The 23388-nt window shown below is 40.1% G+C and overlaps 1 protein-coding gene across 1 annotated transcript; it reads right to left on the bottom strand.

Annotated features, from left to right (window-relative positions):
• Nucleotides 1–2300: 2300 nt before the first annotated feature.
• Nucleotides 2301–20918, bottom strand: LOC117431399 (receptor expression-enhancing protein 2-like). Its single transcript, XM_034052269.3, has 8 exons — nucleotides 20723–20918; nucleotides 14974–15046; nucleotides 13071–13147; nucleotides 12473–12593; nucleotides 11965–12078; nucleotides 11433–11610; nucleotides 10055–10203; nucleotides 2301–9282 (listed from the first exon to the last, which is right to left on the bottom strand). The coding sequence occupies exons 1-8, from the start codon at nucleotides 20752–20754 to the stop codon at nucleotides 9208–9210; spliced, it is 819 nt and encodes a 272-aa protein (XP_033908160.1). The 5' UTR covers nucleotides 20755–20918; the 3' UTR covers nucleotides 2301–9207.
• Between the last annotated feature and the right edge of the window lie 2470 nt (nucleotides 20919–23388).

Here is a 23388-nt window from a genome sequence, read left to right as displayed (position 1 = left end):
ATTTTACAAAGTGTATCCTTAACAACCAAAAAATAAAAAATAAACACGAAACGATAATGTCTGCTGAAAATAGTGGCGATATTGTCAGTAAATCTCATAAACTTCAAAACAGCATGGTGTTACTCAATGGCCCAGAGAGCATAGAAAAGCTATCAAAAAGCCATTTTTTCTTCATTACTGAATCAGAGGGCTCCAAAGCTCATAAGAGAGACGAAGGTAGAGTCTTCAGAATATCTTATTCTTATTCTTTATAACATCGAATCAGTGCAGAATACATTACCCTCCCCAGCCCTGTGCTGCATTCAGCAGCACTGTTATATAAGAGGGTCTCCTTGACATCACTGTGTGGCTTGTGGGATACCTCTGATCTCCTCGGCTCTTCCTTGTGAAGGGAAGGGATCCCCGCTCCACCCCACTACCTGCACTACACCGGCAGGGGATTCCCCCGTTCTCCTGGTTCGGTATTCACAAACCCTCCCTGTGGGGGCCCCACCCCCTCACTCTAATGAGATGCAGCCTCTGCAGTCCTTTATGTAACCAGCAGCCAGCAGTGCTGAACCTCACAGTGAGTCATCCACCCTGCTGCACATCTGACTGGGCTGAATTCAGCCCCGTGTGCACTATACAAATACATTTGAGCAATTAGGTTGGATTTTAAACATCCATCTTTCAAACACTCTTATCAATAAAGTCCCTTTGCAGCCACTTTGTTTTTGAAACCCCTGGATACCTGTATACCACTTGCATATGTAAAAGTACCTTGATTGAATTGGTGTGTTGATGGTCAGGACATACACTGTTAAAAAAATTGGAGAATACTGTGACCCTTTATACCGTGGAAAAGGTTATAAGGTGGTATAAACCCCACAATGCCATTCCCCTGGCACTTTCATTCTCATTAGGGGGAACCCAGATCACAGGGTCCCGTAACCATGTCTACAGGCTGTAGCATTATAAAAGGGGAGCCCTGTATATTTAAAATTAGAGAATGCCTTGCAACATATGGTAATGTGTGTGGTCATGTGACATGTCATGTGATCCAACAGACCGATATCAACTGGCGAGAGTTGTGTGCAACTATTTAGCAACAATCATGGGCAAGCAGATGATCTCAGTGACTTCCCAAGGGGCAGCGGGTGTGCTCTAAGGCTCTTTCCACAGTGCAGTGTGCATTGACCAGCGTGTCCATCTAGACAGGCTCCTGGGTGTTCCAGAAATCTGCAGATAACCAGCACTGTCAAGCAGAACTGCGGATGCAAGCAGGTCATGACAGATCAAGCCTCTAGACGTGTTCTACACATTGTGACAAGCAACAGATGTGCTACAGGGGCTCAAAATCAGACACCTTTCACAATGGACAAGACTCACCAGGGCTGCCAGGGCCATTCTCTAACACTCAGTGTATATATTCAGCCCTTTATTTATCTGCAATGCACATTAAACAAAAAAAAAGAAAATGGTCTCTGAAAAGCTTAGAGTAAACGCACAGCCCTATTTCATATCAAGCAAGCATACAGTAATTGCTGTGTGGTTTGTTTATTTTAAGAAGTTCCTGGGGGAGTCCAGTGATGCCACTGGACACCTAGCGTAGTGAGCTGCTGTTCCAAAACTCATCCTGGGAGCTGGAGCGATTAGGCTTAACGAGCACTAAACACTGTCTAAACGATAAAACCTGACAATAGACACGATATCAGGCATTGAGACTGCTATTTGAAAAGCTTTGAATGGGGCTAATATGAATATTTAAACTCAAGTCCATCTTATCCATTGCTTCCCCCATTTAGTCTGTCTTGTAATAAATTACTTTCCTTCACTTACGATAATTAGACAGTTTGTGCCGTCTGTTAGCGATAAGAAAAATGAGTTAAATTCCTTCACTGGTGGAATTGCTGCTTATATAGTCAGTAACACAGCAACAATACTGATAAACTCTTCTAAAATGACATCACAGTAGCCTAACAGCTCCTACAATGCACTGGACAGTACAATATTTAATAGTACCCACACACCACTGCAACTCATAGGGGAAGATGGTGGTTGCAGAGGACTGTAAACGGCCTCAATCAATACAAACAGTAAATCATAACACTGAATGCAGTTAGAAAGTTGTATCGACCAGAGAAACATGATTATTTGTTCTGTGCTGTTCCAAGCCTCCTGGGCATGTTGTTTATATACTGTGGTGTATGGTGCCCTCTTGTGGTCAGAGACAATGATAAAAAAAATAGGGGAGGCTGGATTAAATGTGCCTGACAGTGTTCCATTTCTTTTACTCTAAGAAATGACAAGAAATCACAGACCAAGAAAGGGTTTCAATTTTTAATACATCCCTTTTTTGTACATTCCAGACTTTTAATTCCATTCTTTTTTTTGTTTTTATGTAAAACATTTTTAAACAATTAAAATAGGCAGTTCTTTGTAAAATAATAACATCAGAAATCTCACCGGTGACACAAAAACAATATTGAAAAAAAAAAAAACATTAAAAAATGAATCATATGAGGTGCTGAAGTGATCTATTTTTTCTACACATGAAAAGGCTTTAATTCATGTGTATTTTAACACTGTGCCCTATTATTATTTAAAGGTTCATTGTATGTATTACATACGTGTCCAGGCTTGCATTGCCTTGCAAGTAACTAATCTAAAAGATAGGGGAGCATATAAAGGAGGCTGTGTGGTCCAGTGGTTAAAGAACCGGGCTTGTAACCAGGAAGTCCTCGGTTCAAATCCACCTCAGCCACTGACTCATTTCAAGCAAGTCACTTAACCTCCTTGTGCTGTCTTTCGTGTGAGACGTAGTTGTAAGTGACACTGCAGCTGATTCACACACCCTAGTCTCTGTAAGTCGCCTTGGATAAAGGCATCTGCTAAATAAACAAATAATAATAAAGTGCAAATACATGAATACAACAGCACTCCTTTAGATATGGTTACCAGCTCTGTCCCAATGTATTCATCTTCTTTGAAGACTTGATGGTGGCCTTAATACTGAATACAGGAGTGGTCTTTATATTAAAAGGTGACTTTACGTTGCAGTGTGTTTCAATTTGAAAATAAAAAATAAGAATATATAGACACATATATAGGAATAATATATATATATATATATATATAATGATGATGAAGCCACTCTCTGGCAATCAATATAGCAGAGTTTAGAACACCTTATTTTGCCATAGCTGTTGTCTCGTGCATGGTAGACTACCAACTGACAACAACTCTAAAGACAGGGGGAAGAACATTAACTATCTATTGTGTTCTCTTTACAGCTGACTCTCTCCCTCGTGGAATAAGAGTGGCTTACTGTTTTGCACTTTGGGTGACAGATCCTCTTGCATATACCATAAAAGACAGGGTCAACTTTACAATTACCTCCAGTACTGATAATGAAGGGATACATGGGGGAAGTAATCGACTTCAAAATCACCCTATAGTATTTTAAGGTTTTAATGCACACAACCCAACCCCTGCCTAGAAGCCTATTATTAGGAAACTGAACCTAAAATACAGCAGGAAAAAACATGCATCCAGACAGAGAAATGGCCAGTTCAACCTGTATTAAGACATGTATGTGTTTTAGAATGCTGTAATCAAATGATATGTCCATGCAATTGTAGGTGCTTTTTTTGGTGCAAACGTGAAAAGAAACTACAGCAAATTAAGAATTTTGACAATTTTGGAGAAACATTTTTTTTTCTTTTTTTTTTTCTTGGTTTCGTTGATTGCTGTATGGCTTTTACACTGAGATGTAATGATTCACCGGAGTTTCGAAAGATCTCGCAACAATACCTAGTAACTATAGCAACAGAACAGTCCCCTGCCGTGTGAAACAAAAACTTGGATAAATGCGCCACCTGCTGGTAAGATCGTGGAATTGTTTTTCCATATTCTCAAATAAATAAAACGCTGAAAAGACATTACACTGGCAGTAATTTCAAAATAAATTCATTGTAACTCAAGTTCAGTCAAAGTCTTGATGAAAATCAAATAATATTGACATTAGTGTAAGAAGTTATTATAGTCAATGTAAACATAGAATAAATCTCCTAAAGAATACGGTACTCAGCACAAACCCTTATGTATTTTAGTTATAATTTCTACAAGAATGAACAATTTTTTTTATAATTAAGAAAACTGCACTTCAATGTATATACAGCGTTCACCCCCTTACATATTCCATAAACATGCTTCTACTTGTTTTTTTACTTGTTTCTCAGATATGACATTAATATCATTCTAATATCCATAACCCTTCTCCCCCTCAACCACCACCCCCCTCACAGGTAATACCACCTGAACAAAAGCTCTCTTATACTCTGGAAAGTTTACAACCAGCGAAGGCAGGGATTGTTACTCAGAGTGGATATCCCTTTTAAGGTGTGTATTATAGAAGGGCATTTCTATGAACATGCTTGCTTGGGACACTGGTAGGTCATCAATATCAATCTAATGGAAATGTGGTGATGGGTATATCCTAACACACAGTCTTCTGCCTACCATATATTCTGATATCGATGACTTATCCAATGCAACAAACTGTTATATTTTCATGGTATGACTCATTTAGTGTATCAGTGCATTGTGTTAATCTTGCGTAATTGGACGTTTTGACTGTTCAGAGTGTTTTTGACTTCGAATTGGCACCGTACAGTACAACAAGCTTTAGTAATTTAATCGAATGCAACACAAGGGCAGAGATATGACTCTCTGATAGTCATGCCTGCGGTTGTCAGGCAAAATTTGGTTCGTAAACTATACACAGGAAAAATATCTCCAAAGCAAGTGCTGTAAAATATGAGGAAAAAAAAAACGGAAAATCCTTGCAATGCAATATGTATGCCACGAGGTGTATCTGGAGCAATACTATGATATCTCGGAGTTAAATAACCCCAGTTAAGCAGGGCTCAGACCGATCCAACTTGTTGGTAGCAACTGGTTGTATGGAGCAGAGCAGGGTTTAGAGAAGTGCTTGTTTGCTATTTCCACTGCTCCTCACTGGCAGTCAGATCATTACCAGATACCTGGTTGTATTTTTTGCTCACGAAAGTCGACTAGATGTAATCCTTGCTTCAGATTCCTCACATTCTTTTGTCCTTGTCTCCATATGAGCCCCCCTTTAATCATCTTTGTACCCTTATTGTCTTTTCCTAGTACTAACTGCATATTCACTTGCCTCCACACCTTCAATACTTCTTACTGTTTACCCTCAATGCTATCTCTGCCCCCTTTTAGGAATGAAGAAAGCAAGGATTTTCGTAAACTGAAAGAGCAACAGTTTGGTGTCATCTCTGAAAAAGAGATCTGAATGCAGAAAGTATGATTCAGGTATTTCAGCTGGAGTACTCTAGGGCTATGGTTCGCACACTGGGGGCCGCACAATGTATCCTGGGGGGCCACGCACATCTTAACCTATGTGTATTTACTTAAAACAAAGTGGGGGGTGGGGGGAGGCGTCAAGTTCCACAGACAAGAGGTCCAAAAAAGTTTGAGAAACAGTGCTCTAGGGTAGGAGAAAAACTTGGGAGGAACACAGTTTTGAGTGATATCACCGTGTAACAATTTTTTTTTTTTTTTTGGTTCCTGGGTAGTAAGTGTTATTTCCTAATTGCTCATGCCTCAAAAGTATAGAAAATGGCTATTATTCCCCACAAACTTTGCTTTTGTGACCAGGACAGTGATATTTTGAAATTTACCTATTTTCCAGAACATTCCAGATAGATTCAGTGCTGAGTAAACTTGGAGTAACTTCTAGAACTTTCCAGTAATATAAATAGTAGTATAAATACAGGGGCCTTAAGCCCACCAGTTCAGTTTAGTTCCAGCTGCTTTTTCCAGCTTCTTCACCCGTCAAGATGGGCTCTGCTTCTGCCACAATGTGACCAGTCTGTTCGAGGCAATCGGAATCGCCTGTAACCAGAATGAGTGGCGCCTCTTCATTGACAGCTCATCCAGGAGCCTCAAAGCCGTGCTGCTCCATAATGGTAACAAGTACCCGTCTCTTCCCCTGGCTCACTCGGTGCACCTCAAAGAGGATTACAACAGCATCAAGACCTTGCTGGACGCCTTGAAGTATGATGAGTACGGCTGGGAGGTCATAGGAGACTTCAAAATGGTGGCATTCCTGATGGGTCTCCAAGGCGGTTTTACCAAGTTTCCCTGCTATCTTTGCCTTTGGGACAGCAGGGACACCAAGGCGCACTACCACAGGCGGGACTGGCCACAGCAGACCGGGTTCTCTATGGGGAGGAACAACGTCAAGTGGGAGCCACTGGTGGACCCCCGGAAGGTGCTGATGCCACCACCGCACATCAAATTGGGCCTTATGAAACAATTTGTCAGAGCTCTAGATAAGGAGTCGGCAGCCTTCAAGTACCTTCAAGACTTCTACCCTAAGCTGTCTGAGGCAAAGGTCAAAGCCGGTGTCTTCGTCGGACCACAGATAAAGAAGATCCTGGAGTGCAATGAATTCCCCAAGAAGCTCACTAGTAAGGAGAAAGCGGCTTGGAACAGCTTTGTCGCAGTGGTTCGGGGCTTCCTGGGCAATCACAAGGCCGAAAACTATGTGGAGCTGGTTGAGACTCTGGTGAAGAACTACGGCACAATGGGCTGTAGGATGTCCCTCAAAGTCCATATCCTTGATGCTCATCTTGATAAATTCAAGGAGAACATGGGAGCGTACTCGGAGGAGCAAGGCGAGCGCTTCCACCAGGATATACTGGACTTTGAACGCCGCTACCAAGGACAGTATAACGAGAACATGATGGGAGACTACATTTGGGGGCTGATTCATGAAAGTGATTTACAGTATAATCGTAAATCTCGAAAAACTACTCACTTCTAAATCTTTTGTAGTCATTTTTGTATTACTTTAGTATAAATACATGTTAATTTGGATTCATATGTTGTTTTTTTCTGACTTTATGTGAACGAAAAGACACAAATTCGCCCGTTTTCTCATTGGAAATAGGTAAATTTCAAAATATCACTGTCCTGGTCACAAAAGCAAAGTTTGTGGGGAATAATAGCCATTTTCTATACTTTTGAGGCATAAGCAATTAGGAAATAACACTTACTACCCAGGAACAAAAATTGTGTTACATAGTTATTTCATCAAAACACACAAAAACACAAGTTGGAAACTTAGTGAAGATCTGAACGCTCTCATCCCTGTAACATCATCCCTCTCAGCTATCTTCACTCCCAAGTGAAAATCTGAACGCTCTCATCCCTGTAACATCACCCCTCTCAGCTATCTTCACTCCCAAGTGAAAATCTGAACGCTCTCATCCCTGTAACATCATCCCTCTCAGCTATCTTCACTCCCAAGTGAAAATCTGAACGCTCTCATCCCTGCAACATCATCCCTCTCAGCTATCTTCACTCCCAAGTGAAAATCTGAACGCTCTCATCCCTGTAACATCATCCCTCTCAGCTATCTTCACTCCCAAGTGAAAATCTGAACGCTCTCATCCCTGTAACATCATCCCTCTCAGCTATCTTCACTCCCAAGTGAAAATCTGAACGCTCTCATCCCTGCAACATCATCCCTCTCAGCTATCTTCACTCCCAAGTGAAAATCTGAACGCTCTCATCCCTGTAACATCATCCCTCTCAGCTATCTTCACTCCCAAGTGAAAATCTGAATCCTCAATAAAAACGGATTGCGCTCCAGGTATCTGAAGTGCAGCAATGCAGGAAGTACAGCGGAGGAAACCCAACTGATGCTTCAGCCGATATGTCTTTTTGTTCTTTTCAAACAAACGAATCAAAATGTTTCTTTTTCACTCATTTGCTTTGTGGTATTTCTTCTTATCTCGTTCTGTCATGATCTGCCTTTTACTCTGACGCCACATCCATTGCTTTTCCTTACACTAATAATATAAACCGTTCACTACAGCATATCGAAGTACATTGGATTGAAACTATACCGATATTAACAAAATAATTATTATGTAACAGGACTAAATAGACATTTACAACAGAAGACTTCTCAAATGAATGACCATATAGAGTATATATACTGTATATATATGTTGCTGCATCTACATACATTTACATGATTGTATATTATATCTAACTGCCTGTGTATACTGTATATGCTATATATATATATATATATATATATATATATATATATAAAGACACATAACTAGTACACATGGTACATACAGTATATGCAGGGCATGATTGTACATATACATATACAGCATATATACAAATATAATATATAGTACTTGTATAAATAAAGTCAATTTCCGTGACTGATGAATGATTATCAGGAAAGCAGACCAAACGATGCTTGTTTACAAATCTGAAATAACCCCGAAAACATTTTCTAAATTATAAGTAGGTTTCTCTATCATTAAAAACAAAATCCTAGCTGACAGCTGTGCCTGGTTACAATTTGCTAAACTGCTTCACAGTAAACAATATCAATCTGATATTAACATTTTGCTGTAGCCGTGGGTTTCTTTATCCCACTAACAATGCATATATATTGGGTTATTATATTTCTGCTGCGCATTTATGCCTCATGTCACATTGATTTATAACAACACAGCGTAGTTGGATTAAATATGATATTTCTACGGTTTGTTCAGCCTGATTTTTCAAACTTAAGACCCACTTTGGATATAAGTTATGCCCTATACTACTAGATATATAAACAAAATTGATTTTAATTTATTACATTAACTTATTTCCCAAACTAAAAAACATAATTGTATGTAATACCACTCTACTGAGTAAACATACTCCCTTTTTTCAACTAAAAACCTAAAATGTACCCTCATTTTTGCTTACGTTATGTTGCTTAAATTTACACAAAACATGTATTCATTTTATAGCCAAAAGATGAGGCCCTCAAATAATGGCAGCATGCTAAGCACTTTCTGGTAAGAAGCTCACTTTCCTTTGTTGAGGGCCCTAACTTTAAAACAAGGGGTCGCTAATAGTTCTCAAATGAATCCCGGACAAGATCCGGAACTCAAAGCAAATTACCAAACTGTTTTATAAACCACCTCCAGCTTCTCTTGTGCTTGCTGCAGCATCCAGTACCCCCGGGTCATCTCAACAGTGGTGTGATCTCAGCCCCTCTGGAAGCCGGGGTAGTTCAGCAGTGTGTATGTGGGTGGGCGTGCGGAAGGCAGGTAGACAGACAGACAGGCGGACAGGCGGACAGCCCCCTCGCGCTCTCCAAGGACCTCACGCCGTTTCGTTGCTGCTGGGTGCCGTTGTTGTCTTTTTCTTTGGCTGCCTCTTCACGGTTTTTGTCTGAGGCTGAAAGCATCAACAGAGAAGACACTTAAAGGCAGACAAGAGCTGATTGTTACAGCCTGGATTTTGTACGCATTTCCCTGCTTAATTATTCCAAGAAGGCAGGTCTCCAAGTCTGCATTCCTCAGAGAGAATATCAACACACAGCACACATCTCAAAACTGTGAGCTTTCACTGAAAATACAAAACCAACCCTTTATTAAAGGTTTTGTGTGACAGGCCAAAATCACTGCACATTAAAATGCGTATGGCTAACAAAATATGTCCAGTAAATCTTATTGAATATGTATTAGCATCACTGTAGAAGATTTCCTTTATGAAAGTGGCACACTTTATGTTTAATGTTGCATTTGGTTTTAACAGTATTTTCTTTTAAAGCAGTCAAACTCCCAGAAGCTCGACGCATTGGCTCAGATTTGAGTACCAATCACTGCTTTTCCTTTGACTGACATGCTTTCAATGGCAACTTAATTCCTTTATGCGACTTTAGAAAGTTGAGCGGTAGTACAGTTTTGAAGAATCAAGCAAGGAGCGTTCAATAACTATCCTTCTCCAACAGCTTTTAATAAACTACCATTCAAAAAATCAAAGTCACCTTCACCATAATGCAAGCGTTTTTTATACATGAAAATCTGAGACCAACGAAATGATAGTGATATCTACCAGGTAAGGTTTACTGCTTTTGCTCACAGCCTGTACTTTGTAAATTGGTGTACACATTGTAGATATTTGATGTGGTTTGCAGGGGACTCCTCCCTGCCTGCATATTCAGTACCTCTGTTTTCGTTGTGGTTTTCTTCACCGTCTTCACGCTCTGTGTGCGTTTCGGGGCTCTGTCCGCAGCGTCCTCATCAGACTGCTCTGTCCTCGTGTCTGATTGGTCCCCGTCCAGCTTCTGACTGTGATGTAGCTCCACTGGTTGGGCTGGAAGACAAAAGGAATGAGTACATTCATAATAATAATAATAATAATAATAATAATAATAATAATAATAATAATAATGTTCAGCTATAAAAATGTCAAAGCATGCTGTGCGATAAAATTGAGGTAAATGCAATAATGCATTTTAGTTAACCTGTCCTGTATCTTCTGCAAACTAGAGGGTGTTATCTGCCCCTAGAAGCTGCCCCAGTTTGTCACAGATTACTACTGAACTATACACCAGCAGGTGTCACTATGGAAGGCTATCTTCTAAAACGAAATGCTACACGTTATATTTTGATCATCCAGGAAATGTAACGAAATCCAAAGAAATACAGTACAGAAAATGCTGGACCAATGCACAGAAAGTTCACCGTTAAACTTTCCAAATCATACCAATCATACTATATTAGGTTCCATTTGCTTATTCTACAGTACTTGGAGCAACTCTTCTAAATGGGTTAAATAAGCTACTGGTACTTACTGAATACCCAGGTTCACAGCAAAACGATAAATGGGAAAACTGTCAACACCAACTTGGCATGGACTAAGAAGCTGACAGAGCATAGAACTTGAGTCTGTATTTTTCAAGGACTACTGTACTACATCGTTCTAAGAAACACAAGATTGTTACATTATAATCCCATGTTCAAATAACAAAACCACCATGTACAGCACGGTAGAAAAAGAATACTATAGGGAGGAATTAACTGTCATCGTGTCACAAACAGGTCTGAGTGTGCAGAAACCAACCACCTGTGAGATAATATCAGCAGCAGTGTGGAGTAGTGGTTAGGGCTCTGGACTCTTGACCGGAGGGTCATGGGTTCAATCCCCGGTGGGGACACTGCTGCTGTACCCTTGAGCAAGGTACTTTACCTAGATTGCTCCAGTAAAAACCCACCTGTATAAATGGGTAATTGTATGTAAAAATAATGTGATATCTTGTAAGTCGCCCTGGATAAGGGCGTCTGCTAAGAAATAAATTATTATTATTATTATATCTCCCCAGTGTGTCAGTGCCCTGTGCTACACATGCTGCACAGATACTCAGAGAACAGGATTATAGGGCTGACATGCATTTTTTTTTACACATCTCATTTTCACAGGGGCCCTGCTTGTACCCTGCTCTGCTACCAGGCATTCAAACCCAGGAACAGCTGGTCTCTCAAAACGACCCTAATCCGCAGTGCTGCCAGTCTCATCATGCTTGGGAATGGTGTGCTCTGTACCTTTCCCACGGCCAGCGCTGCCCCCCCCTCTGGAGTCGGCCATGGTCTCCAGCAGGCTGCTGGTGGACGTGTGCATGGGTGGGTCTGAGCTGCGCTGGTGCACCGTCTCCTCGTCGTGAATCAGCGTCAGGTCCTGCATGCTGAAACTGCGCAGCTTGTCTGAGAGGACGCCCTGACCCTGTATCGAAAGCATCACAACCCCATTACACAGCCTGCCTGCCTGCCTGCAACACCCATCCATCTCACAGAGAGACCAGGGCCTTCGGAGGGCAAGCTGTGTCAGGTGTTAAAGGAGCATGATTAGCTTTTCCACCAAACTGACAATCTTGCGAGCAGTCAACGTTTTGCCAGTACAGCTGAGATTGTGCACATGCATGTTACAAACATTTCTATGGACAGATATGAATTCATCTTCAATAATACCAAAAGAAATGTTGACATTTTTTTATCAGTTGCTTACTTCTGGTGCTGGAATACTGTATTGCAATAGCAATACTGAATAGTTTATTAAAACTCTCAGATCCCTGCTCACCTTGGTAGCTGCAGTGACAGCGGCATTGGCTGCTAGATTGAGTCCCCTCTTTCCAAACGTCATCATAGTCTCATAGCTCCGGTCCCTGGCCTGGGTAATGTACTCATCAATCTCCTTCAAATACAATAAAAAAAAAAAAAAACAAGCGACGCAAAGGAACACAGTGTCACAACTGAACCACTGCAATAAGGTACAGAAGGTATCCCCACTGCTGCCTAATACTGAGCTGGCAGAAGAAGCACTACATTGGGTTTAATTGGCTTTCTCTGCTCAGGCTAATCACCCACACACAGGGGCTTTGAAGGAAACAGGCTAGTTTTGGCTCCAGTGCCAACTAGATTGCATAGATGTTTCTTTTTTGTGGGCCACATCGAATGCTGGTATTAATGACCATGTATGCATGAAGACGCGATGTATAAGACACTAGGGATGTTGGTCACAGTAAGGTTTTTTTTTTCCCGCTGGCGCAGTCTCCACCTGTGCAAACCTGTACAGAGCAGACAAGTACCTTTTCCTTATTGGACAGCGTTGGGTGGACAAACTTCCGGTAGAGCACACTGGAGCCTTTTGTGTAGGGGGACAACAGCCAGATGACAAAGGCAATCTTCAGTTCAAAATAAAATGGAAACCTGAGGGAGCAAATATGCTTTGTTATGTTCCTTAACAAAGTAAGACTGAAGCTCACATGGTGATCAAAGCCGGTTAACTCTCAGAAGTCCTCCAGCAGGTGTTGCTTATAGATTCTGTGACTCAATGCACCAATCCTGAAACAAACCTTTTACATAAAGACTAAATAAGCAATCTATCTGGAGGTCTAGGCTGTTGCCTGTATCACAGCTGTTTATTCTAATCTTCTGTTCCTTATGGGCACAGCCAGCTCCTGTCACCTTGGTAAGCACTGACTGTTTCAGCTGAGCACAAGTAAAAGTCATTAGAACCCTGGGGACTTGCCCAATCCACTTGCCTGTCAAAATAACGTAGTTTTTCTATAATATGATGGGCAGCGTTATTAAGAGAGAAAAGCCTTTTAACAGTAAAACTTTTTTTTTTTTTATTGTTACAGGAGTTCATGTAGATCGAATCAATCTAAAAATTGAAATACTCACCAAGAAAGAATGATATCTGTGAGCGTTTCCGCTGTTGTGAAAAACGCAAAGACTATCCAGTACATCATCCACTTCACCTGGAAAATAAACGAGATTCAGACCCAGACTGAGGCAGGACCAGCAGGGGCAGAGGGAGGAATAAATACAAGATGCCACAACAAAATACAATCCTGGAAAATGAGATGAAGAACAGGTCAGCACCTCTACTCTAATGAGTCATGCGGTATGGTCTAGCGGTTTGTGCAAAGGTCTGACATGAAGAAATTCCTGGGTTCATGAGTAGGGAATGTGCAATTAAAACATTATGGCTGATATTTATACCGCTGGTGCATATATGCATGCAAGCCTGCAGAATATGTACACATACATGGAAGAGCTGTCTCTATGAAAGTTTGTTACTCTTTACATAGTATTTGATTGTTTTTAAAATGTGTATACACATGTACAGATTGTTATAAGGAAGTGTTCCCCCCAAAACACTGAAACCACCCACCCACTGGCTATGAGCAGAACCATTTTCTAGCACACAGTGACATGGTCTGCTGTTAGGCCTTAACCCTTTTAGTTTACTGTTAATGGGGTTTTCTTGCACATCAGTTTATCCGATTGGGATTTTAACTGGGGCAAATACCTTCAAGGGAGAGTCAAATTGAGATTTCCTCCACACCCCGATCAGAAAATGCCACATTAAATGTTACATTAGTTGCAGTACTCCTAGGTTTCAGTCTGAATGACTCTGAGCTTATAAAATGTGACTAAATAAGCTGAGGAAGGAAAGGAGGACAATTTGGATGAGTTTGTGCTCGGAAAGCTCAGGGGGGGGGGATACATAATTAACTGCAGCTCTAGAAACACTCAGTATGCCACTGCGCTGCTGAAGGCAGGCAGGTAAACACTCAAACAGAAATTTGTAGTCATTCCCCAACTTAAATCTCCAAATCAACGACTGATAGTCAGGGTGAAAACAAACAAGACATGAAAAACGCTGTTTTGTTGCCGTATTTTTTTTATATTTTTTGTTTAGTATTTTGTATTTTTTCAATACAGTTCTGCTGTTTTCCTGGTGATTTCGAGATCACTACTACATCTCTGTGTTTTTATGCAGTAAGGACTCTGTTTTAGTATTTTTCACAAAATGGTTCCAGCTGCAACAGCAGTGTAGCTCTGTTCCACTTCCCTGACACTATACCTCCAATGGACCTGTTCCCAGGATTTCCTGGTCTCTATGGCAACGGTTGCTAAGGTAGTTTCTATCAGTCTTTCCTGCCTGGGCACAATCAGTTAGAATCTTTCAGGGCTGATTACATGCAAACACTAAAGGGTGTTGGAATTTAAAGCTAGATTTTTTTTATTTGATATCCAACCGACTTTCATTTTTTATTTAACTGGGCACAAAGAGGGCACCACCTGATGGAAAACAAAGTAGAGCCCATGAAAACGTCAGCGAGGGCAGTTCTCAGCGAGCCAGAGGGGAACACCCATGCCAAATATTCAGTCATTCCAATTTTCTATTGCATTCTCTGAGCCAGAGAGGGAACTCCAGCAATCCATTCTCCACTCAGCCATTGCTCCTGCCCCATGAATTTATTAACTCGCAGTTGGTGCCCAGATGGTAAAAATATGTAACTTTGAGTACGCACAGGGTAATGATCGGTCCTCAATATCCACACATCTGTCACAGAGAATTGTGTTTCCATTGTCCAGCTGGGGGACTCTGCCAATGACTTTAGGGTTAAAGGTTAAAACTGTGGTTGGGATTAGGTCTGTGAGTAGATGTCCCTGTAAGCCTGGATGTTCCTGCAGCATTGAAATCCAGACAATTCAGAAACGTGCATCTATTACAAAACTGAATGCTGAAAGCACACTGTAGTTTTATTCTGGATAATAAAGGCAGCGTACTTACGTATTCTTTAACATTCTTCGTTTTTACCGCCTTGTATGAAGAGTAGGCTGGGTACAGTGTCCCAAATATTAGCCTGTAAAACAAATAACGTGACAGTAAAGACATAGTTTTGGTAAATGGCCAAACTTTCTACTGTATGACTCAAAATGAAATATCATAGGAGTAACATTTGAATAGTGAATGCTCAAATTCTTTTGGTAATTGGATGCAAAGAAAATCAATATACAGTAACACGAAGGCTAACTGCTTCTTTGACAGCAAATGTGTTAAAGCATTACCACATCATTAAGGTTGGTCTGGTACAGGACTTTCCCCAAAGGCTCTTCCTGTCACGTAATCAGTCTAACGCCTACCTGAAGGAGGCGCTTGTAAGGAACAAGTGCGGCTCTCTTTACTCACAAAGCTCATTTCACTAAGAAAGGGCAGCAGAATAAAACCTCCACACTTGTTGTGCCAATAACTACACAAGGCAGAGAAACCTTCATTCAAAGCATAAAAAAGAAAGAAATACCAGCATACTGTACAACCAGCTCTGTAAGACTGGTCCAAATACTCACACACACACAGGACCTCCGTTCATTTAACAAAACAAGTTCATTGAACGCCCCAATGAAACGACTTCCATTCATCCTAGCAAACTGGTGTTTCAGTGATAAGAAAGCATAACTTTGTAAAGCACATTAATAAACATGGCAAATCAAGGTAAACTATGGTAAATGCATAGTAGAAAATCATGGGAAAACTGCAGAAATATTGTGCAAAAACAGGGAAAGTACAGATACACAGTGTAAAATTGCTCAGTGCTTTTACTTTTTTTAATGTCAGAGCTACAACAAGAGCCAAACTAGCCTAGCTTCACTCTTCTACAAATTTAACATCATCAAGTTAAAGAGCTGTAGCGGGGAGCGCAGGATGAGTCACGCAGCTTGGTAGGCGCCAGTTCGCGTCCGGGCTGTGCAAAGAGGCCGAGCTTTGCTGGGGACACCGAAGGGGGCGTCACACTGGCTCTGATGCTCCTGGGGTGGGGGATAGGAAACCGACAGGGATTGCTTCTCTTCATCGTGGAACAGCGAACCCTACTGGCCAGACACCAAGCACATTCAGAGTGGATTAAAAACAGGGCTGGTCTCTGTTCTCCGGGATCGGTTGCCCGCCCACCTCTGCTCTGGATTGCTCGGTGTAAAAACGATTCTGGCTTTAGGCTTGTTAGATCGGACGACGCTCACATGCCCTCGGAACGTCTGTGCTGTGCGGGGACTCGCTGCGGTGAGGAGAAAAAAACAATAATTGGACATTCCAAATTTGGGGGAAAATAAATAAAAAAATAATAATTGGTCACTAAATTAAAAATAAATAAATAAATAAATACATTAAAAAATATATATATACACTTCAGCAGCTGTTGTTTGACAAGCAACTGGGTGACTCATTCCACCTCTTGAGAAGTAAAATGTACTGTAAGCCACAGTAACACAGCCTACAGCCTACCCAATACAGAATACCATGCTCTGCTTCTAGCAATGAACTTCATAGTTTATGAACTTCATAGTTGCTATTAAAACTCTAATTACTAATTCAATGTATTGTTGTGCTGCTTCTCGGGCAGCACGGGGGAGGACAGAGCTTGCAGCAGCCCATTTGAACCCCCCCGTTAGTCATCCCCAGTGCCAGCTCAATTGAGGGATTACCATTCTGGTTCATGCATACTGCACCATTCTTCTCAGCCCTTCTCCACACAGCCACAGCGGAGGGCGGGATCGGACTCTGATTGTTGTATTTTGCTGATCTAACGAGACAGACGGACACTGAAAATAACAGACTGTTTGTTGCCACAGAGGTCACGTCTCTGAGAGTTTAGTGAAGCTGAAATGACATCAGCTGTCAATCAGTCCAAGTATAGTACAGGGTGAGGAAGTTCAAAGACTGCTGAAGTTACTGGCAGCTTAAAGGGTACCAATCAGGTGGCCTTTCTCCCTTGTGCAGTTGCACGTCTTGTTTTCTACAAAATGTTTTTTTGCATATTTCAAGTCTTTTATTGTGATTACACCATGAGTAACCAATGATGCTACCCCCTTTCACAGGTATAAGGGTCCCATTAAGATTTGTGATTTCAAACAGCAGTTTACTATGAAGAATAAAAGCAGTCGATACAAGTAGGTATGACAGTACTTTTGAATTGTTTGGTTTGATAATCGATCAATTAATCAAAGCCTTTATTTATCCAGATGAGTCAATTGAGAACAAATTCTCGTTTCCACTGATGACCTGGCAACTGGCCTTCCCTTTCGGGTCATTTGGTGCTGCCTGGAAATATTGGTGTATAGGCAGGGAGGCAATTCGACTGCCAATCCCCCAAGCGACGTTGAAAATGTGGTGCAGCTTGGGGAGCAGCTGGTAGTTTTAAATGTACCTGGCTTCAATATGACTGGTAACTGCCAATGGATGAAGATTTACATGTTTTTTGTTTTTTTTTTCCTGGGTTTTTTATTTTATTTTATTTTTCTACAATTGCCTGTCTGAAACTTTGCATAGCTTTAGATTACAAAATGCTGAAAAACTGGCAAAAACAGTAAAAATAAATAGTTTTTACCTTGAAAGAATTTTCAGTTCTATGCTTACCATAAGCTGCTTGGGTTTATTTAAAATATAGCCTAAGTGGTAAAGTATTAACAGCAGCTGGAAATGGCTCACTCACACTGTAGCACACAGAATACCAGGGGAGTCTAAAGCTGAGGGAACACAAAGCCACTTTTTTAGAAGCAGTGGCTTGAAACCTGGTTCCAGGAGACCAGGAGACCTAATTTGAGGCAACTTTGCTATATCAAACCCCAAGTCTCCCCTAGTGTGCCATGCAGTGGCCTGAAACCTAGTCTCCTGAAACCAAGTTCCAAGCCAGAAAGTGGCTTTGTGTTCCCTCAGCTTAACACACTAGAATCCAACAACTGGCTTGGTGCCGCACCTGAAGAAGTCAGAACGGCACACTTCTAGTTTGGTAACTTCATTGGGTTTGTGAATTCCAGTCAGGAGTAAAAGAATCTTTGAGAAACCAGTATGTTTGTGGTTTTCAGTCCCGGTGATTCCTCTTTACTTCCAGTCAGAGATGCACGTGGACTCTAAAGCAATCACTGTAAAAACACCTGGTCTCGGAGGTGGTATGTGCACAGGTAAACAGTGCTAACATGCTGCTTATGGAAATGCAACAACTTTCTCTCCAAGTGAAACATCACAAAGGATAACCAAATGGAACATGATGACAATCACTGAGAGCATAGCGGCGAACAGATTGTATCAATGACAGCTGCTGTGACATTTCCCTAAAGATTTTCAGTCTTGTTTTCTCCAATCCACCCACTGACTCTACCCAAAAAAATATATAGACCTGAAAAACAAAGGCTTCACGTTATGCATTATTTAAAAGATGTGGCGAGATATCTAAAAAAAAAAGGGAGCTAAAATATATTGATGTAAAAAAAGCCTTTGTGATACTGTATGTGTATCTGTCTGGTGAAAATCCCCAGAGGGGATTGAATTGTAAATTCAGCAAGCCTGTGCAACTAGCATGAGAAGCACTACTATCAACACACATTGTGATGTGACATATGATTTTCTGTACAACTTGTTCATTACTCATCTAAAATGTATTACAAATTAAAAATCACTATGACCTACATCCAATCCTGATGTAAAACATCATATATACCCCAAGACCTGGAGTAAAGAATAACCCAACCAAGTTTAAACAAAATTGAATTTTTATTTTATTTTTGTATCGATACAGTATACACTGCCAGTCTTGTAGGACTTCTAACGTTGGATTAACATTGCAGACATTGAGCCATTATTGTTAATTATTTTTTACTTAATTTATTTTAAATGTACATATTTATTTTGTTAGCTTTATCGACATTATTTTGGTTCTGTCCCTTAAATTAATTCAGGCTATGCAAATGATTCAAATACAGCACTATAGTTAAACTGCTACATCCTGGTACTTTTGCTGGAGGGCACATGGTCTGAAGGCAGCTAGAACATTGGAGGGAGTTGGAGCTCCGGTCCTTAAAATAACTGAATATAAAGGAAAAAAGAAGGAAAGGACCAAAAGATCTTCAACAGAAGAAAAGGGAGAGCAGTCATAATACTGCTAGAGTTAATAAGTGACCAGGATTTCAACCCTTGGTTGGCACTCCTTAGGGAGAAAATGGCATCTGTGTGTGTTGAGCCATGGCTACTGTAAAAGCCCCCCCTGTCCGTTTGTAAAAATGAGACGTACAGTTTGCTAATCTCTATAATCTGATAAGTGAGCTCAGAAGAATGCAGTGCCTTGAGCGATCATAACCCAGATTGAACTCACTTTGGGAAGGTGGCCTGTCAGAAAGGTTGAGGCACTCTTTAATTTGTGAATTACAGTCCTGTGTACTGTGGTGAACCAAACAATGGCTTTTTAATCATTTTAATCAGCGACAGGGCTTTCTATTTTATTTGCACATACTTTGCAAGTCGAGATGAAAGTCCTATTTTGAGTGTGTATTCAGATTTTGATGTGCAGGTTTATTTAGGTTAATAGAAAACCTAGCTAGTAGAGCAAGGTCTAATTAATTAGTATCTACAAATAGAGGCCCCTGTCAGCATGGTGCAGCTGGGCAGTCCCTCAGAATATTGGCTGTGTTGCAGAAAGCACAGTATGGGGATTGGACAGCTACAGAACGAAAAATGATCATTAACCCTCCTCTGGTGTTGAGAACTTGGTTACATCTAGCATATTGACTCATAATGTTTGAGTACATAATCAGTCAAGCAAAACTCTTTCCCCCAGCTCTGCCTCATTGCACACACAAGAGTACAGGCTGTCAGGTTTGCAGGAATACTTCCCGAAATGAAATGTTCCTGCTATCTTCTATCACGCATCCCTCCTTGACCTGACCAATCATAAAGAATACACACATTCCTAGAGCCAGACGTGGTGCTCTGACTTTGGACTGGGATATCAAGCAAGTCAAAAACAAAAGCTAACCCTGAAAAAAAAAAAAAAACTGCATATCTGCAGCCTGCATTCTGCCTAAAGTGATCACGACAGTGGACAAAGGGGGTGACACATAGCTACACATTGAGCATGTGCAGACTACCTCTGTGACCTTACCCAATCTGCATTCATTTAAGGAGTCATTTATGCCAGGAATCAAATCTTGTAACATTAAATACAACATCATTGTGTTGTATTTTATACAAATGACTCTTATTCAGTAAAAGAAAAAAAAATGCATGTGTCTGGAATAATATTTCACAATGTAATACAGTACTGGGATAGTATACGTTTGGGGTATTTAGATTTATTTGTTTTTGTAACAGCAATTATTATTGAAGACATGGCACTGTTATAATCATGATACTGTACAACAACAAATAATGTAAATAGCCATCAGCAAGGTGTGCTTCGCATGCGCCATATTTTAGGCAGAATGCATGAATAAATTCGCTACAATCTGCCTTTCCTACATTTCTTAAATTAGATGTTTTTTTTTTATTTACTAAAAAAATAAAATAACAACAATATCACACAATGCACCGATTCGTATTATTACTGAGTACAATTGTCTCGATGTTTAACCTAATGCCCTAAATAGCTAAAATGGATTAGAATGACATTGCTAGCCGCAATATTGTACAGTACATATAAAAATAATATAAAAAAAATAAATAAATCACAAATACAGGCCGATATTGCAACAAAAATAAGATCTGGCATACTTACACCACTAATCTTGAGATGATCCAGGACACCATCTTGCTAAATTGGTAAGTTTTATTTTTATTTTTCCAGTTTCTCCCCCAAACAGTATTATTCTAATTGTTTGAAGGGGGTATGTTAAAGATAGTGATTCTGCTGCATTCTGTCTGTCTGTGTAGTGAATGAGGCTGGCGAAATGCATTACAGCGAGCTCCTCCTCGATTAAAGGGGCAGTTCAATGCGCTGGAATCTGCCGACAGGAAACAACTGTCAAACCTATTCTTCCAGTCACAGTAGATTGCATACTAGAAAATAAATACATTATTATTATTATTATTATTATTATTATTATTATTATTATTATTATTATTATTATTATTAAATGTGATTCATATATACTGTGGGTGTTATTTCCCCACCAAAATGGGTAATTTACATTAATTTGAACATTAATTTAAAAACTATAATCTGCATTTCTTTACAGTAATATGTTAAGCGCGCACACACATACAAACATAAGAGGCTGGAAATACGTTCAAATCAAGTATGCTGTTAAAAAGTATTCACTTGAATCCTGCGGCTCCCGGAATAAACACACAATCCAGACCTACCCTTTAACTGCACCACTATCCCAGAAGTTTGTGATTTGAACTAACGGCATATCTATATTGACCACACGGTGAAGACAAGGAGTAGATATCGCATGGTAAACGGTGTGAAAAGAAGCTTTGCAGATTGTATTTTTATTATAGGCAACAATTATATGATCACCTTTGAATAGAGCTACATATTATAAATGGAATTAAATAAACATGATACAATGTGCAACATTAAAATAATCCGTGGTTTAGATGTGGTTTTCTGTGTTTTGGGAGTTTATGGATAATCAAAAGAAACAGACAGGTGCCTCTGGGAAAAGAGTGTCACCGTGTTATTTTTTTCACTTCCCTGCCCGTTTTTGCCGTTCAACGATTCAAACGTATCAATCAGTTATAAACTGTACTGTTGCTGCTGACACGATGTGCATAAACTGCAGTTTATGATTACATTTCAGCACGCATATTTAATAGAACTGGAATCTACCGAAATAACACGGGGCGGGTTGGGTTGAACTGCAATAATAATAATAATAATAATAATAATAATAATAATAATAATAATAATAATAGTTCAATACCGCCCACCACCTGTTTTCATCCAATCAGCGATGAGAACAGCAAATGACGTACTATGACACATTGTTAAAACTTTGGCAGAAGATAAACAATCGTGTGCTTTGCTACCAGACTGTTTTCATTGTGGAATAAAAAAAAAAATCTTAAATCCGATTCAAAATGGGAACCGAAGTTCAACAATGCGATACTGTGGCGCTTGGTAATAATGTTATATTTTTCAGTTTTGAATGATTGCTATGTATTTGTTTTTGTTGGCAGAATTAAACACCTGTATAACATTTTAGTTAAAAAATGGTTTGACATTACGAAGTGGTTAGAACCAGCAGAAAATCTACTGTGAGCGCTATTGGGGTTTCTTATTACCAGTACTGTATTTCTGCTACAGGTAAGAAACCCCCAAGAATAAATGCTATATCTCAGTACTAACAACCTGTTATGTCACATGACTCAGGGGGGGGGGACAAATTTGGCAGGGGGGCGAAATTTGCCATGACAGTCCCCACATTCCTTATCAGAATACAATACCATTGCACTTTATGGGACGTGTGGCTTGCTTTTACAGATTTTTCAAGACGGGTCTTGAAATGTACGACTGTGGGGCTGGTAGCATCTTCCTCGATCCTCCCACCTGCCGAACACCGACAACTGTATATTTTTGTACCAAAGTAGGCTACTGTTTTTTTTAGCAAAATATGACACCCTCACCACCAGCAACTACACTTTAAATAGTTGGTTATTTTTTTTATTGTATATTTATATTTTTGAAATATTGTGATTTGGTCCACTTCAAGGCATATCTGACCCCTGTAAATTATAATGTAATACTTTATTTCAGTATGCGTTTAGTGTCCCCTCCCCTCTCTCAGGACTAATGTAGGACACCCAGATTTTCTGCCAAGCTTTTACGTGTACATTATTTTGTTCTTAGACTGCTTTCAAAAAAATGCTTAAAAATGTCATTACTTTCCCATGGTTGGTGGAATGTAATTTCGGAAACCAGTATACCATTAGATGGCCACGGGTCAAAGGCTAGCACTTGACAGCACTACTTTCAATGGGGTTCTTTCTGAAGTCTAAACCAAATACAAAACAAACACTGGGTGAACAAAGAAAGACAATTTGCATTTTAACAGAATACACTATCCAGAACTGGGAGCAAGACCAGCAGAAAACCTCCCTGGCTCGATCATCCCCGAAACTGGTCACATACAGTGAACGCAATTTTACTTTGCTTTCTTTTCTTGTATTTTTTTTTTTTTAATATCAACACATTCTCAAATTCCACTCATTCATCTATACATCTTGTGGTTTATTTACAAAATCCATCAGCTGAGAAAGGAGGGGTACAATGTGCATTAGTCAGAATCTTATCAGATCCTGAACTAAACATAAAACAGACACATTTGCCATTTATGCCAAAAAAAAAAAAAAAAATCAACTTGAAATGAAGTTTACTTGTTTTTAATTACTATGAAACCACAGACTATTGTAACAAAAACTGACATGAGACATCAG

The sequence above is a fragment of the Acipenser ruthenus genome, chromosome 22 (genome assembly GCF_902713425.1).
Source record: "Acipenser ruthenus chromosome 22, fAciRut3.2 maternal haplotype, whole genome shotgun sequence".
NCBI classification, from domain to species: domain Eukaryota; kingdom Metazoa; phylum Chordata; class Actinopteri; order Acipenseriformes; family Acipenseridae; genus Acipenser; species Acipenser ruthenus.
This window is presented reverse-complemented; position numbering and strand designations above follow the sequence as displayed.